Source organism: Salvelinus alpinus, chromosome 24 (assembly GCF_045679555.1).
Source record: "Salvelinus alpinus chromosome 24, SLU_Salpinus.1, whole genome shotgun sequence".
NCBI lineage: Eukaryota > Metazoa > Chordata > Actinopteri > Salmoniformes > Salmonidae > Salvelinus > Salvelinus alpinus.
In genome coordinates, this window is record NC_092109.1 from 28205403 (window position 1) to 28222132 (window position 16730).

The following is a 16730-nucleotide window of genomic DNA, read 5'->3' on the forward strand; positions in this document are numbered from 1 at the left end:
CAGTCCCAGTCCTATGTTCAGTACAGTCCCAGTCCTATATTCAGTACCAGTCCTATATTCAGTCCAGTCCCAGTCCTATATTCAGTACAGTCCCAGTCCTATATTCAGTACAGTCCCAGTCCTATATTCAGTACAGTCCCTGTCCTATATTCATTACAGTCCCAGTCCTATATTCAGTACAGTCCCAGTACTATATTCAGTCCAGTCCCAGTCCTATATTCAGTACAGTCCCAGTCTTATATTCAGTACAGTTCCAGTCCTATATTCAGTACAGAACCAGTCCTATATTCAGTACAGACCAGTCCTCAGAGTGCAGGTTGTCAGACCTGTTTACAGGTGCTCTGCTACTCACCCTGCTCTGCTCTCATCCTTACCATTAACTCACCAGTGCCACCAGCCCTACCTACTCCTCTGCTCTGCTCCATTTCTCTCAGTGGTTCAGAAAATAACAAGCTTCTCGGAAATTAAACCATGATATTGCCCATGGACTTAATTTTAGCTCATAAACTTTTGACCCGTGTGCTCTGCAACAAGTCTCTTGCATGCCAGGCCCTGGGGTGGCCCTATTCTCACTGTGAACTATGATGTACTGTATGTATATTTTGTTGAGGAGGCTCATGTGATTTGCCACTTATTGGAGCGTAAATGCGTAATGTTCTATGACCCTGGCCTTTTGTCCAGGCTGGGAGGGCTACAGCCCCGATCCCTACACTGAGTTCTTTCAGCTTGGTTCTGAACCCAATGGTGCAGAATAGGGATGTCATACTGTTCCCATCATGCATCTTGAGCATCATTGCACCCCAAGTCAAAACAGTCCCTGTTTTGTCATTTTGAGAAGAAGGCCTTTGTTAAGTTGATCCAGCCCTGATTTTCTTTGTTTCTCTTCTCTTTACAGAGAAGAGAATCGGCCTCTCTTTCCAAAAAGGCCAATAACACATTCAACATTGTTGGAACTACATACACCATCAACGAGGCAAAGGACCCAGGTTTAATCACCGTCTCCAGGAGTGCCACTACAGCTACACACCACCAACACCACCACCACCACCACCACAGCCACAAGGTTCCTAAAATGGATGACAATTACGTGGAAGCCATAAAGTCCTACAACCGTGTCAGCAGAGTGGACAAGATCTCACGCATCATCTTCCCTGTGCTGTTCTTCATCTTCAACCTGGTCTATTGGGCCACGTACATCAACAGCAAGCCGCCTCCCAAGTCCACCACCCACAATTAACTCACCACGACTGAATATTAGACTGAGATTGCAAGAGGCCGAGAGATCCACCACATGTTATTGTATCCTTGTTTTGGACTTCATTTTGATATTTGATATCATTTTGATATTTGATATCATTTTGATATTTGCAAGTCTCAATAGGTCGCAGACAAACATTCTCGTAGATTTGTATGTACATAGTTGAACTATAAATGTAAATTTGTTGTTACCTGATTATTAGTTTGTTTGATAGAATAGCCGGATGGTGTTTTCTCTTCTCTTGACATGATAAAGGGGAGCATGTGTTTGAATCCTTCATGGTAGCTCATTACAGAGGATCAGGTCCTGGTAAATCACTGTGTGTAAACACACAATCTCACACCCACACACACACACACTCACACCATTCACTCTGAATTGCGTCAGGATGCAGCAAGGAAAGCCATTGGCTGCTTGTCGCTATTGCGAGCTCTTATAGCCAGGGGCAGCATGTAGAGTTCCATAGGGACATAATTAATAATCCTCAGTGTCTGCCCTTCTGCTAGCGCTGAATCTCAACAGACCCAACGCAATATCATCTGGAATTGCTTTTGTGTCCTATGGGCCTGCCTGTGTATTTTCCAGTCCAGAGACTCCTATTGTTTTAACAGGCTGAGTATGTTTAAAGAGAAAGAAGCAGTGTGCCTTTTTGAATACCCACATCATCAAGATAAAGCTTTTGTCACATACATACATACGGTACATACACACACACAAACACACAGTACACACACAAACACAAACACACAGTACACACACACACAAACACATACATACAGTACATACACACACACAAACACATACATACAGTACATACACACACACAAACACATACATACAGTACATACACACACACAAACACATACATACAGTACATACACACACACAAACACATACATACAGTACATACACACACACAAACACATACATACAGTACATACACACATATGGTCACTAGGGGACATGGTCACTAGGGGACATGGTCACTAGGGGACATGTTCACTAGGGGACATGGTCACTAGGGGACATGGTCAGCGAGGTGAAATCTCCAAACACATATCATGCTAAAGGCCTATGTAAGGTAGAGGGGAAGCTGCAGAGAATAGTCACTACCACTGGATGAAATGTAATCATAATGTGACTGATGCAGCATTATAAAATATTCTCTATGTAAATGATCATGTATGGCTTACAAGGGTCAGCCTCAGTGAGCCACATACAGTAGCTCATTGACCTGTCATGATATATTGTGAGTTTTTCTTTTTTGCTGTTGAAGTGCTTTGAGATTCTATGAAGATTCTTTGAGATTCTTGATTTATAGCTGTCATAGTATTCTGTCACATCATCAGCTCAGACTGACGTCTAATATAGATAACAGTAATATAGACAACATTTATATAGTAACACTTTCATCTGTTAGTTTTGTCAACCATGTTCTATCTATAGTAAATATTCTGGACTTTTCAGGCAGCCCTTTCCTGCAGTCAAATGACCTAGTGGCCTCATGGGAGTTATTCATATTTGTCATAATATCATAATTCATTAACATTATTTCAATAAACCTGATCCAGTGTTTCTAAGTCAAACAGTTTTGTTATATTTCAGTCTTCTGTGATGTATATAAAAAATCATATTGGGATGCAAACTTAAAATTGAATACATTTCAACTATATATCTAACATGGTACAGGTGTCTTCTTTTTGTTAAGCCCATATCCATGTGTGTGAGGTGAATACTTTTGTTTCAAAGTAGATTTGTTTAAGATTACCCAGAAACACTCTGTGTGACCCTGATTTAGCCCACTGCAGTACAATGGTTAATGGATGTTTTCTGATGAAAGCTTTGACCCTTGTGTTCATTTCTTCATGAGATTGTGATACACGTTTGAGGTCCGATTTAGGAAAGGCTACTTATTTTTGAATATGATCATTTTCCGTGTTGTCTCATTCCCATTCTATAGATTTGGTTTAATTTTGTATAACTTCTGATTTGCATAACAAAGGCGACTGTGGATAGGAAAACGCATGTTTTGTTCAACATACCACACTGCAGGCTACAAATCATCCGACACATTGTTAGACTGTTTTACACGTCCACATACATAAAGCAGGGGTGAAGGAGAGGCAGATGTTATGCTAAAATATGTTGTGCTCAAATCATCCAGCTTGTGGGTGAAAGTAATGACGTTGCACAGGACTTTTCCCATGTGTTTCCAGTGTGTTCTGTGATTGTTAAACAGATGACTTGCCCTGAACCCAACATGCAGTATGTTCTCAACCATCTCTCAAAACAAGACTACGTTCAAAGGAGAAACGCCTTTCGAATGGATAGAATGTGTTAAAAACAAAAACCATGTACAATGTATCAAACATATGCATGACAGTCTGTACGTGTGGAAGTCTACAACCTTCAGTAATGATATTTGTCATATTGAAATCTAAGGCTTAGTCTTGTATCAGTGTTTCAGTTGCTCACTAAGATACTGTGTAGTATAAAGCTCTGTTGAAGCTGAGGATTTTCCTTCTAGCAGGTTGATAACTACAGAAAGGACACCTATCATCATAAAATCATATATATATAAGGAATATATTTGTATATGAAGACATACATAGTAAATATATTTATGCTAATTAACACATACAATATAAGACATATACATGTTATATATGATATAGCCTATACAGTGTCATAACAAATGTTGATGGGTAGAAACCAATAGACAAACAAATAGACAAATTAATCAAATATTTAAACTAAGGGCAAATACTGTAATTATTCCCAAAAATAATAGTATTAAGTTGTGAATTTCTGTAGATATTGTGAATACAACTGAAATAGAGAGTTTGTGGAATATAATTAAGTCAGGTTAGTACTTTTTGGTATTGATCAGCTCTGAAACCCCTTCGATGCTATGAGACATTGGTGATGCGTGGCTTCGCAGCAAGATCAGTACCTTGTGTGTACTTTTCATACCTAACTCTGAATGACCGGATGCCTTGTCTGCAATTGATGCTGCTGTACATACTGTACCCTGTTCTCCTGTGATTTAACTGCATGTCCCAAAGCACTGAGGGAGTGGAGACTGCCTCCACATAGAGAGCTCCCAGATGACTATGGACTCTGGCAGTAGCTCTCTGTATTGGCCGTGCTAGTCGTTGCAATCCCGTGTTGAAGCATATATCCCGTTACTCTCAATGACAGGACCCTGGATGTTAGAGAGCCCTTTCTCCTTTGTCTGCTCACTGCTCAGAAAATTGTAAATGACAGTTGGGATTTCAAGGACATTGTATGTGGACTTGTGTATTAAATAACCATACAAAAGGGTGAGGGGAAAAAACCTTTAAACAGCAAAAAATGAAAAAAATCTGCCCAAGTCATCTGGTGAGTTTTGACATGTGTCTCATTGAAACATAAATCTTGCGCCTCTTGGTGGTTATCTCTGTCATGTGGGCTGTACTCTAGCGCATGCTATTCATTTTGTTAGTGGTGTTCGCACTGTGATTCAATGCAAAAAGAAGGACGGAACAAGGAAATCCTATATGGGACAAGGCACCGACTGCACAATCTGTGTTGGCATTCTTGATTGCACCAAGGAACAGTCACCTGACACTTGGTGTGTCATTTCTGTGATGTACTGCATACAAATACAAGGACAGCAGATGGAGACTATAGATATTATACAGGAGTGTCCACACTTTTTTATTTAGTGGAGAATGGAGCGGGTGATGTGAATCACCCCACAGCTGAAATATAGTCATGAGTCAATGATGATGAAATGTCTGCCTCAATATGTACCGTTTATGATTTGTTGCCTCAACCATTCAGTATATCTCCATTATTTCCAGATTATTTGCTGTGCCAAATGACCTTTTCGAAAAAGAGTAGAGAAATTATGTGCACAGGGATATTTCATAGTTTCATGTTTTACTCTCAGAGAAATTGGGTTTGGCATTAAAAATATCTGAAGGGCGTTAATTAAGACACAATTTGATAAAGCAGGCGAGTTGTGTGGCAGATTACATTTGCATAGCCAGATCCTGACCTGTTTAACATGCATCGAGGCGTTGATGATGGACATTCTCCATATAATGCGTCAACAGCTGACCCATTCGCATCAGTAAATGATTTCATGGCAGGGGTAAAACACTACTCGATAGTGCATCATTTCAGATGCTCAGCCAAATTATTGCTTACGATAGTCAAGTGACTCTACCATGGATCCTGCACAAGGAGCTGTCAACTACAGTTTGGAACTGTGCACAAACAGTATGTTGTCAGACAAGACCAACAGAAGGTCAAAGTCATTCTCTAGTGGTTCACTTCCTGTTCAGTATTGAATTGTATAAGGAGGTGGACCATGTAGTCCATTATATTTAGAGCCAAATAACCTCTCTTTTTTTCTCTGCACGCATTAGAGAAAAGAAGGATGTGTGGAAAATGTGCCATGAATATTTGAGGTTCTACTCTAGAATAGTTTTGACTATAAAGTGGCCAGGTTGCTTTTCCTTGCTATGATAAAAGATACGATCAATTATACATTAAGTATAAGAGTTTTATTCATAACCAGAGTTTTCTGACTGTACTAAGTTTGGATTGGTGTACTGCACTGTGAATGCTGCAATATCCCTGTGACCCCAAAGTGAATTAAGCCAAGCTCATTTGACATCTTTCATCACAGTGACCTAGTTTCAGGAAACAGTGAGCTTGCATGTTTAACCTGTGTGGAAACCTGCGGCTTCTTCTGAATCTTATGTGGCACTGTGCTCTGTCCTGCTGTATTAAAGGATGCAATGATCAAATACAGAATTATTCAACTGATCAGTAGCCAGCATATCTGATGTGATTTGATCTTATTGTTGATATGAAGACAGAGTGACTGCGAGGGGGTTTATTTGACGGCTCGCTGTGTTGCTGTTTATTTTTTTAAGACTACGGTGTAATGGTGACGTCAATCTGTCAGAGGTGGAGTTGTTTTTTTGTAGAACCCTGACTGAAAATTTAGATTTTTCTCTGTTGTGAAGGTTTGTTTGTGGGGCTAATGACAATAAGGAAATTATGTTTTTAACCTACCTTTGTCCAGGTTTTGGTTGAATAAAGACACAGTACTTTCATTTGCTGCTTGGTCTTCAATTGTCATTGTGAAAGTGATTGAATAAACAATTGAATGCAGTAACCCCATTCTACTTTTTAGTTGCTGACATTAGTATTCAAAGTTGAATATGTACTTCATATAGGCATAACACATTACGTATGAGGTGTCTATGCTATGCTCAATATGGGCCCTTAACTGAGGGAGTATCCATGTTTGCTGTTGGAAAGAAGTGATTGAGTGTATAGACCGATGAAATATGTATTATTGCGATGTCCTATTCTTTTTGAGCCCAGTGTGTACACTGCCTTCAGAATGAGCAGCACTGAGTATCTGTGTGCTGGGTGTATGGACCACATCCATCTTTAAAAAGGTGTGGACCTTCTGAATCCTCTTTGCCTATCACTCATCTCAAAGAAATCCCATCAAACAAGCAGTAGCACGGTCTGACTGTTTTTCAATCAATACCAACTGCAATACTTGGCCATTTTACATTAAGTAAAATTGTGTGATTTGCTTGAGCTCTTTAAAAGTATTTTTTGTGGTAGTTGAAGAAGTTGACTTAAATGAACCAGGTGATGCCCAGTCAGAAGTTTCGTCATTAAAAGAGAAACATAAATGCTCATTCATACATGAGCTCATGTTAGAACAAATACCATATACGTGAACACTATTTATATTATCTAACATAAATACGGCAATGCCGTGACATACTGTACTCCTTTTTATAAACTGGGTGGTTCGAGCCCTGAATGATGATTGGCTGACAGCCGTGGTATATCAGACCGTATGCCACGGGTATAACATAACATTTATTTTTACTGCTCTAATTACGTTGGTAACCAGTTTATAATAGCAATATGGCACCTCGGGGGTTTGTGGTATATGGCCAATATACAACGGCTAAGGGCTGTATCCAGGCACTCCGTGTTGCGTCGTGCTTAAGAACAGCCCTTAGCCATGGTATATTGGCCATATACCACACCCCCTCGTGCCTTATTGCTTAAATATTCTCCTCTTCAACAACATGTCATGTTTCAGTATTTTGTTACGAAATAATATTAGAAGGTACTGTATATCCATATTCAGTATGTAGGGATTGAGAAAGCACCAGGTCCTTGAGTGTCTATGTGTTTTCATGCGTGTCTCTATGGGAGCGTGTGTGTGTCTGTGTGCACTCTCTTCCCTCAGGCTGCTCATTCATTATGGGGACGTCTGGTCGTCTGCAGGCTGTGTCCTCTGTCCTCTGGGACTGTCGGTTACATCACTTTGTCACCAGTGGTCAACACACCAGGAATCTCACAGCTTCTCCTCTCTTCTGCTTTGAGGAGGTCTGGGCTCTGTGGAAGGGTTCATATGGAGCCGTTTGTGACGGGTCAAACCTGGGGAGGATTTAGTTGGCTGACTTACTGTTCCAATAACTCTAAAGGTCAATGGGGGGTCGAGAGGTATAGGGCTTCTAGCTTTATCGACATCAGCCATGTTTTAAACTCCATCCACATCCCACTCTCTCTTTTCTCCCCTCCACCTTCTGAGATTTACAGACTAATTACAGCCCTGTGGGCAGGATCCCATATATAGGTCTGGTTTATTAGCCTGTGGCACACCATGAAGAAATACGGAAAAACAGCAAAGAAGGGACTGGGTCGGTGCTTTTTTCCCCTTCTTATTACCATCATGCTCTGTCTAGTTGAATGTGGGGGTGCATGGAAGAACAATGGCCATGTTAACCAGTGGATTAATGAGAGGCCTGATGAAGTGAAGGCTAAAGTGAAATCCATAGGTACCTTAATCCCTCCACTGGATCAGCAGGGAGGACCCTGCACTCTGAGCCTCTGAGCAGGGCCTTAAAGCACAGGAGACAGGGAGATGGAAAGGGGTAGTGATGAATGTGTTGCTGCTGCAGTGCCTGACAAGTACAGTTCTCACTGCTGTGGATCTCAGAGCACATCTATGTCTATGTATCCGCTCACAGGCTCTCTCTGACCCCTACATTACAATCATCCCAATCCCAATCCCAGGAAGGAAGGAAGCCTGTCAGATTAATTGATAGGTGAAAATGAAGATTAAAGGTTATGGAGCTTAATCGTCCTTATTATAATGGGATCTGCCCCCTCTTCAAGGAAATCTGTCAAGGCTAGAGAGGAATACTAAATGCAGAGTGTATGCAATGTGTTTACATACACACAAACATGTACATGTACTCTCAGAACACATTGCTCCATAAAACTGTTTTCTCTGTATAGTCACTGGCTTGGACTCTGAGAGTGTTACCACCAATGTTTCTTAGAAATTATTTTTTACAACAGGGGACATTGATACCATAACATTGAACATTTGTCTAATTTAGTGATATCCTGACATATTTTCATCACTGGACCCTTTGAATATTCTTGATTAGTCGGCTTTCACGCATCCCTCCTCTAGGGAAGACCACAGCACTTATATGATACAGCTCAGTACGGTGACCTTTCACACAATCCTCCTCTAGGGAAGACCACAGCACTTATATGATACAGCTCAGTACGGTGACCTTTCACACAATCCTCCTCTAGGGAAGACCACCGCACTTATATGATACAGCTCAGTACAGTGACCTTTCACACAATCCTCCTCTAGGGAAGAACACAGGACTTAATTAAATGATACAGCTCAGTACGGTGACCTTTCACACAATCCTCCTCTAGGGAAGACCACAGCACTTAAATGATACAGCTCAGTACGGTGACCTTTCACACAATCCTCCTCTAGGGAAGACCACAGCACTTATATGATACAGCTCAGTACGGTGACCTTTCACACAATCCTCCTCTAGGGAAGACCACAGCACTTATATGATACAGCTCAGTACGGTGACCTTTCACACAATCCTCCTCTAGGGAAGACCACAGCACTTATATGATACAACTCAGTACGGTGACCTTTCACACAATCCTCCTCTAGGGAAGACCACAGCACTTATATGATACAGCTCAGTACGGTGACCTTTCACACAATCCTCCTCTAGGGAAGACCACAGCACTTATATGATACAGCTCAGTACGGTGACCTTTCACACAATCCTCCTCTAGGGAAGACCACAGCACTTAAATGATACAGCTCAGTACGGTGACCTTTCACACAATCCTCCTCTAGGGAAGACCACAGCACTTAAATGATACAGCTCAGTACGGTGACCTTTCACACAATCCTCCTCTAGGGAAGACCACAGCACTTAAATGATACAGCTCAGTACGGTGACCTTTCACACGATCCTCCTCTAGGGAAGACCACAGCACTTAAATGATACAGCTCAGTACGGTGACCTTTCACACAATCCTCCTCTAGGGAAGACCACAGCACTTAAATGATACAGCTCAGTACGTAACCTTATTACATTTGTTGGACAATTATATCTTTATGGAACCCTATAGTGCTGGTTTTACAGAGCCTTCAGAAAGTATTCACACCCCTTGACTTTTTCCACATTTTGTTGTGTTATAAAATGAGATTCAAATGGATTTAATTGTCATTTTTTTGACAATGATCTGCACAAAATAAAATAAAATTTCAATATTAATGGAAAATAAAAAACAAATATTATTTTGATTAGATAAGTATTCAACCCCCTAAGTCAATATATATAAGAATCATCTTTGGCAGCGATTACAGCATTATGTCAAGTTGGTTGTTGATCATTGCTAGACAGCCATTTTCAATCATTTTAATTTTCAACTAGGCCACTCAGGAACATTCAATGTCATCTTGGTGAGCTACCCCCATGTATATTTGGCTTTGTGTTTTAGGTTAATTGTCCTGCTGAAAGGTGAATTTGTCTCCCAGTGTCTGGTGTAAAGCAGACTGAACTAGGTTTTCATGTAGGATTTTGCCTGTGCTTAGCTCTATTGCTTTTCTTTTCATCCCCAAAAAATCCCTATTCCTTGCCGATAACAAGCATACTCATAACATGATGCAGCCACCACCATATGAAGAGTGGCACTCAGTGATGTGTTTGTTGTGTTTGATTTGCCCCAAACATAATTCTTTGTATTCAGGACAAAAAGTGAATTTTGCTACATTTTTTGTAGTATTACTTTAGTGCCTTATTGCAAACAGGTTGCTTGTTTTGGAATATTTATATTCTGTACAAGCTTCCTTATTTTCACTCTGTCATTTAGGTTAGTATTGTGGAGTAACTAAAATGTTGTTGATCCATCCTCAGTTTTCTCCTATCACAGCCATTTAACTCTGGAACTGGTTTAAAATCACCATTGGCATCATGGTGAAATCCTTGAGTGGTTTCCTTCCTCTCCATCAACGGAGTTAGGAAGGACGCCAGTATCTTTGTAGTGACTGGGTGTATTGCTACACCATCCAAAGTGTAATTAATAACTTCACCATGCTCAATGGGATATTCAATTTCTTCTTTTATTTTACCCATCTACCAATAGGTGCCTTTATTTGCTAGGCGTTGTAAAACCTCCCTGGTCTTTGTCATTGAATCTGTGCTTGAAATTCACTGCTCGACTGATAATTGTATGTGTGGGATAGGCATTCAAAAAGCATGTTAAACACCATTAGTGCGTTTGCATTTTAGCAGACACTCTTATCCAGAGCGACTTACAGAAGCAATTAGGGTTAAGTGCCTTGTTCAAGGGCATATCGGCAGATATTTTCCACCTAGTCGGCTCAGGGATTCAAACCAGCACCCTTTCGGTTACTGGCCCAACACTCTTACCTGCTAGGCTACCTGGCGTCCCACAAAGAGCACACAGAGTTAATCCATGCAATTTATTATCTGATTTGTTAAGCAGATTTGTACTCCTACAGTTATTTAGGCTTGCCTTAACAAAGGGGTTGAATACTTATTGAATCAAGACGTTTCAGCTTTTCATTTTTTATTCATTTTTTATTGATGTAAAAATGTCTAAAAACATAATTCCACGTTGATATTATGGGGTATTGGGTGTAGATCAGTGACACAAAATCTCAATTTAATCATTTAAAATTCAGGCTGTAACACAACAAAATGTGGACAAATTCAAGTGGTGTGAATACTCTCCGAAGGTACTGTATATGTCAGATCCAGCTAGGAATGGGAACAGGTCGTGTCCATAACATGATGAAGGCACGTGCCACTGGTTATATGTCCAGTATGTCTCCATGTTCCCCATGGCTGTTTTTCTCATATGGTGGTCCCTGGTGGACTGCTACTCTCTTCATTACACAGCCATCTCAACAGAGTCACCAGTCATGATGGATCTGACAAGGCTGTTGATCTAGGGGTCTCGGATGTTATATGCCCCCCTTAACTTAGATTACACACACAAACACACTGGAGGAGGGGAATAAACCCTCTCCAATAACACATCCCTCACCCTTACTTTCTCTCAGGCATCACACCCCACCCAAGCTTTGTTACATCACACCCCACCCAAGCTTTGTTACACCGTAAGGACTAAATAGATTCATCATCTAATTACAGCAGCCCTGGTTTCCATGAGGACGGCCGGCAGGAGAGAAATGCAGAGAGCTCCTAGGGGTAGCATGGGTCATTTTGGGTGCATCCTCTTGTCATTTGACATTCCACCCAGTGCCCCAGAGAGTGATAGGGCCAGTTGAGCAGCTGCCAGTCTCTGTGACTGCCAGACATGGTTACCTGTGTTTGACCTCTCAGGAACACTCTCCCCAGTCAGAACAAATAACACATTGCGATGAGTTGAATGATTAATACTTAAAGGGATAATTCACCCAAATTACAAAATGACATATTGCTTTCCTTACCCTGTAAACAGTCGAGGAACAGGGTATGACAGCAATCCATGCGTTGGTTTAGTTTTCCTGGCACTTGTTTCCAAATGCATTTGTTGTACATATCCCAATTAGAATTTGTAGCACAATTCCCATTCAAGTTATGGGACCGATATTATATTTTTTTGCGCATCATGTTCAAATCATATACAAGTGACTGATGAGCTTCACAATTAATTTGATATACTTTCAGATGATTTGGACATGATGCGCAAAAAAATGCTAATATTGGTCCAATGACCTTAATGGGATTTGTGCCACAAATGCTAAAACGTTAGCATTTGGAAACAGTGCCACGGAAATAAAACCAAAGCATGGATTGCTGTCATACCTTGTCCATAGATTGCTTACAGGGTAAGGAAACCGATGTGTCATTTAGTAATTTCGGTGACCTATCCCTTTAACAAGAACATCCCTGCCACCGCCTGGAGAAGTACTTGTTTAGTAATATATTTTTGTCTTCTGCTCTTCGTGTACTTCTCTCCATCCCTCTGGGACTATGCAGAAGGTCAACAAATCACTGCTGTCAAATGTTCAATTTCTCCCCAGTGCCCTGCCATGGTGTCAAACTTCAAACTCTTACTGATCTACCCCCGCACAGGAAGAGGATGTAACCCAATTAAGATTTGACCCATGCCAGGATGTCTATTCAACACTCTCTTTGTCGGAGCAGAGAGAATTCCTTGATTAACATTCTGTGCCCTGTTCCGCCCTCTGAAAACACTCCTCCCACTATGCTGCGTAGGAGCTGCTCCCACTTGTCATCAGCTTTCCATTTGACTGCATGGGCTGTCATCTCGGCAGCTCCAGTTTTAAAGTGACAGGGATCAAAAGCTTGACGACTGCCTAAAGTACACAGCCTCCTGCCCTCTGCAGCAGGGTAAGGGGACACCCCTATTTGTTAACACCTAGGATGCCATTAAGCTACATACATTCACTGAGAATGAAAATCTCAGGTACAGAACTCTGCCCCCAGGGCAAACTTCTCTACTGTTTATAGGCAGAGATGGCCCAATTATGCTGTGAGTTCATGACAGTACAGACTCCAGCCGACCTCTTTAAAGCAGGGAAGATGCATGAGACGGAGAGCGTCTGACAGCTGCAGGGTTCGCCTCAGGTGCTGGAGATGAGCAAAGAGGCCATCAACAAGCACTGAACAATGCTAGACTACTGTATACTTTGGTAAAGTAATGTGTCTACTACGCCATGTATCTACCCTGCACATTGATCTGATACTGGAACAGTATATAGTATATACAGTGCCTTCGGAAAGTATTCAGACCCCTTGACTTTTTCCACATTTAGTTACGTTACAGCCTTAAAATTGAATACATATTTTTTTCCCCCTCATCAATCTACACACAATACTCCATGACAAAGCAAAAACAGTTTTTTAGAATTTTTTGCTAATTTATAAAAAAAACATATCAATAAAAAAATCACATTTACGTAAGTATTCAGACCTTTTACTCAGAACTTTGTTGAAGCACCATTGGCAGCGATTACAGACTCGAGTCTTCTTGGGTATGAGGCTACAAGCTTGGCACACCTGTATTTGGGGAGTTTCTCCCATTCATCTCTACAGATATTCTCAAGCTCTGTCAGGTTGGATGGGGTGCATTGTCTTGGCTGTGTGCTTAGGGTCGTTGTTCTGTTGAAAGGTGAACCTTAGCCCCAGTCTGAGGTCCTGAGCACTCTGGAGCAGGTTTTCATCAAAGATCTCTCTGGATGTTGCTCCATTCATCTTTGCTTCAATCCTGACTAGTCTTCCAGTCCCTGCGGCTGAAAAACATCCCCACAACAAGATGCTGCCACCACCATGCTTCACCGTTGGGATGGTACCAGGTTTCCTCCAGACGTGACGATTGGCCAAAGAATTCAATCTCAACAGACCAGAGAATATTGATTCTCATGGTCTGAGAGTCTTTAGGTGCCTTTTGACAAACTCCAAGCGGACTGTGGTGTACTTCTGGAAGTTTCTTACATCTCCACAGAGGAACTCTAGAGCTCTGTTAGAGTGACCATGAGGTTCTTGGTCACCTCCCTGACCAAGGCCCTTCTTCCTTGATTGCTCAGTTTGGCTGGGCAGCCAGCTCTACAAGGAGTCTTGGTCATTCCATACATCTTCCATTTAAGAATGATGGAGGCCACTGTGTTCTTGGGGACCTGCAGAAATGTTTTCGTACCCTTCCCCAGTTCTGTGCCTCAACACAATCCTGTCTCGGAGCTCTACTGACAATTCCTTCGGCCTCATGGCTTAGTTTTTGCTCTGACATTCACTGTCAACTGTGAGACATTATATAGACAGTTGTGTGCCTTTCCAAATCATGTCCAATCAATTGAATTTACCACAGATGGACTCCAATCAAGTTGTAGAAACTTTTTCTTTTTTGCAAAAGGTTTTCGCTTTGTCATTATTGGTCATTGTGTGTAGATTGCTGAGGATTTGTTTTTATTTAATCCATTTTAGTATAAGACTGTAACCTAGACTGTAACCTCTGAATACTTTCCGAAGGAGCTGTATAGCTCCATTCCTGAGTATTTTACTTGTTGGGAAGGGCTGGTAAGCAAGCATTCCACGGTAAAGTCCACCAGTTCTATTTATCGTATGTGACAAATACAAATTATTTAAAAAATGATATCACCTGGAACACAAAATATAATACTTGAATTCCGATTGGTCTGTGTTTTACCAGCATCATCAGGTTAGGTTTTGTTATTAATACATAATAACAAATGATACAATACAATAATTATAATTTTGTTAAAGCAGATGCTAAACTACAGGACTGTTTTGCTAGCACAGACTGGAATATGTTCCGGTATTCTTCCGATGGCATTGAGGGGTACACCACATCAGTCACTAGCTTCATCAATAAGTGCATCCATGACGTCGTCCCTACAGTGACCGTACGTACATACCCCAACCAGAAGCCATGGATTACAGGCAACATTCGCAGTGAGCTAAAGGTTGGCGCTGCCTTCAAGGAGCGGGACTCTAGCCCAGGAAGCTTATAAGAAATATCGCTATGCCCTCCAATGAACCATCAAACAAACAAAGCGTCAATACAGGAATAAGATCGAATCGTACTACACAGGCTCCGATGCTCGTCGGATGTGGCAGGGCTTGCAAACTATTACAGACTACAAAGTGACACGAGCCTACCAGATGAGCTAAATAACTTCTATGCTCGCTTCGAGGCAAGTAACACTGAAACATGCATGAGAGCATCAGCTGTTGTGGACGACTGTGTAATCACGCTCTCCGCACCCGATGTGAGTAAGACCTTTAAATAGGTCAATATTCACAAGGCCGCAGGGCCAGACAGTTTACCAAGATTTGTGGTTAAATTCAAATATAGTAATTGATTAAAAAAACAGTATTTATCAAAGAAATGTTTAATAAAGGTATAATTTTAGTGAATGATATCATAAATAGGACTGGTGGAGTTATGTCACACATGCAGCTAACACAGACATATGGAAATGTCTGCTCTACCCAAAATTACAATCAATTAATTGCAGCATTACCACAAAAATGGAAAAAGGGAAAAAAAGTAAGGAACTTGTATGTCGGCCCTATATTAAAAAACATAAATGGTTAAAGAAAAGTGTGATAAATAAAAACATATACCAATTTCATTTAAGGACCAAAAAACTGACAGCTGTGCCATATAAATTGCAAAATAGTTGGGAAGAGATTTTCGATGTACCCATTCCATGGCACATGGTTTATGAATTGTTACGCAAAACAACGCCGGATTCAAAACTTTGAATTTTTCAATTTAAATTACTATACAAAATTCTTGCAACTAATAGAATGTTATATATATGGGGGATACAATCTTCCCAGCTCTGCAGATTCTGCTGTGAGGAGGCAGTCATTAGATCATTTATCTTGGTATTGTCCATATGTAGCTTGTTTTTGGTCACAGGTCCAGGAATGGCTGAAGAATTGCAACATTTGCCTAGAACTAACGCTACAGATAGCAATACTGGGTGATTTGAAAAGCCATAGTCAATCAATCAATAATATAATAATTATTTTAGCAAAAATGTGTCACGTTCTGACCATAGTTCTTTTTGTATTTTCTTTGTTTTAGTGTGGTCAGGGCGTGAGTTGGGTGGGTATTATCTATGTTTTCTGTTTCTATGTGGGGTTTCTCGTTTGGCCTGATATGGTTCTCAATCAGAGGCAGGTGTTAGTCATTGTCTCTGATTGGGAACAATATTTAGGTAGCCTGTGTTCTATTGTGTTTTGTGGGTGGTTGTTTTCCGTCTTTGTGTGTCTGCACCAGATAGAACTGTTTCGGTTTTCACTTTGTTGTTTTGTATTTGAAGTGTTCTGTTTTTTGATTATTATTAAATTAAGATGAACACTAACCACACTGTGCTTTGGTCCTCTCCTTCCACCGACAAAAGCCGTTACAAAATGTTTATTTTTAATTTACAATCTGTAGAAGCTATGAGAATAGGAAGGTTCAGTTCTTTTGTGAAGCATCACAGCACAGTTGAAAAATATATGGCAAATAGAAATCCGAAATGGATGATGTTGAGAGATAGATGGGAGGGGTTGAATGGAGCTGAAGGGTG

The 16730-nt window shown here is 40.9% G+C and overlaps 2 protein-coding genes across 5 annotated transcripts in view; both read left to right on the forward strand.

Moving 5' to 3' along the window:
- Positions 1-6369, forward strand: part of LOC139552481 (gamma-aminobutyric acid receptor subunit alpha-3-like) — a 162305-nt gene extending 155936 nt beyond the window's left edge. For 3 of the 4 annotated variants that reach the window (XM_071364262.1, XM_071364264.1, XM_071364261.1), the window contains one exon: positions 896-6369. In XM_071364262.1, the coding sequence (XP_071220363.1) occupies positions 896-1237 (342 nt within the window). In that variant the 3' untranslated portion in view covers positions 1238-6369. The remainder of the gene's footprint in view (positions 1-895) is intronic. The other variant, XM_071364263.1, reaches the window with a different exon arrangement.
- Positions 1-16730, forward strand: part of LOC139552534 (uncharacterized) — a 387539-nt gene that overhangs the window by 203920 nt on the left and 166889 nt on the right. The gene's annotated exons all lie outside the window — the stretch shown is intronic.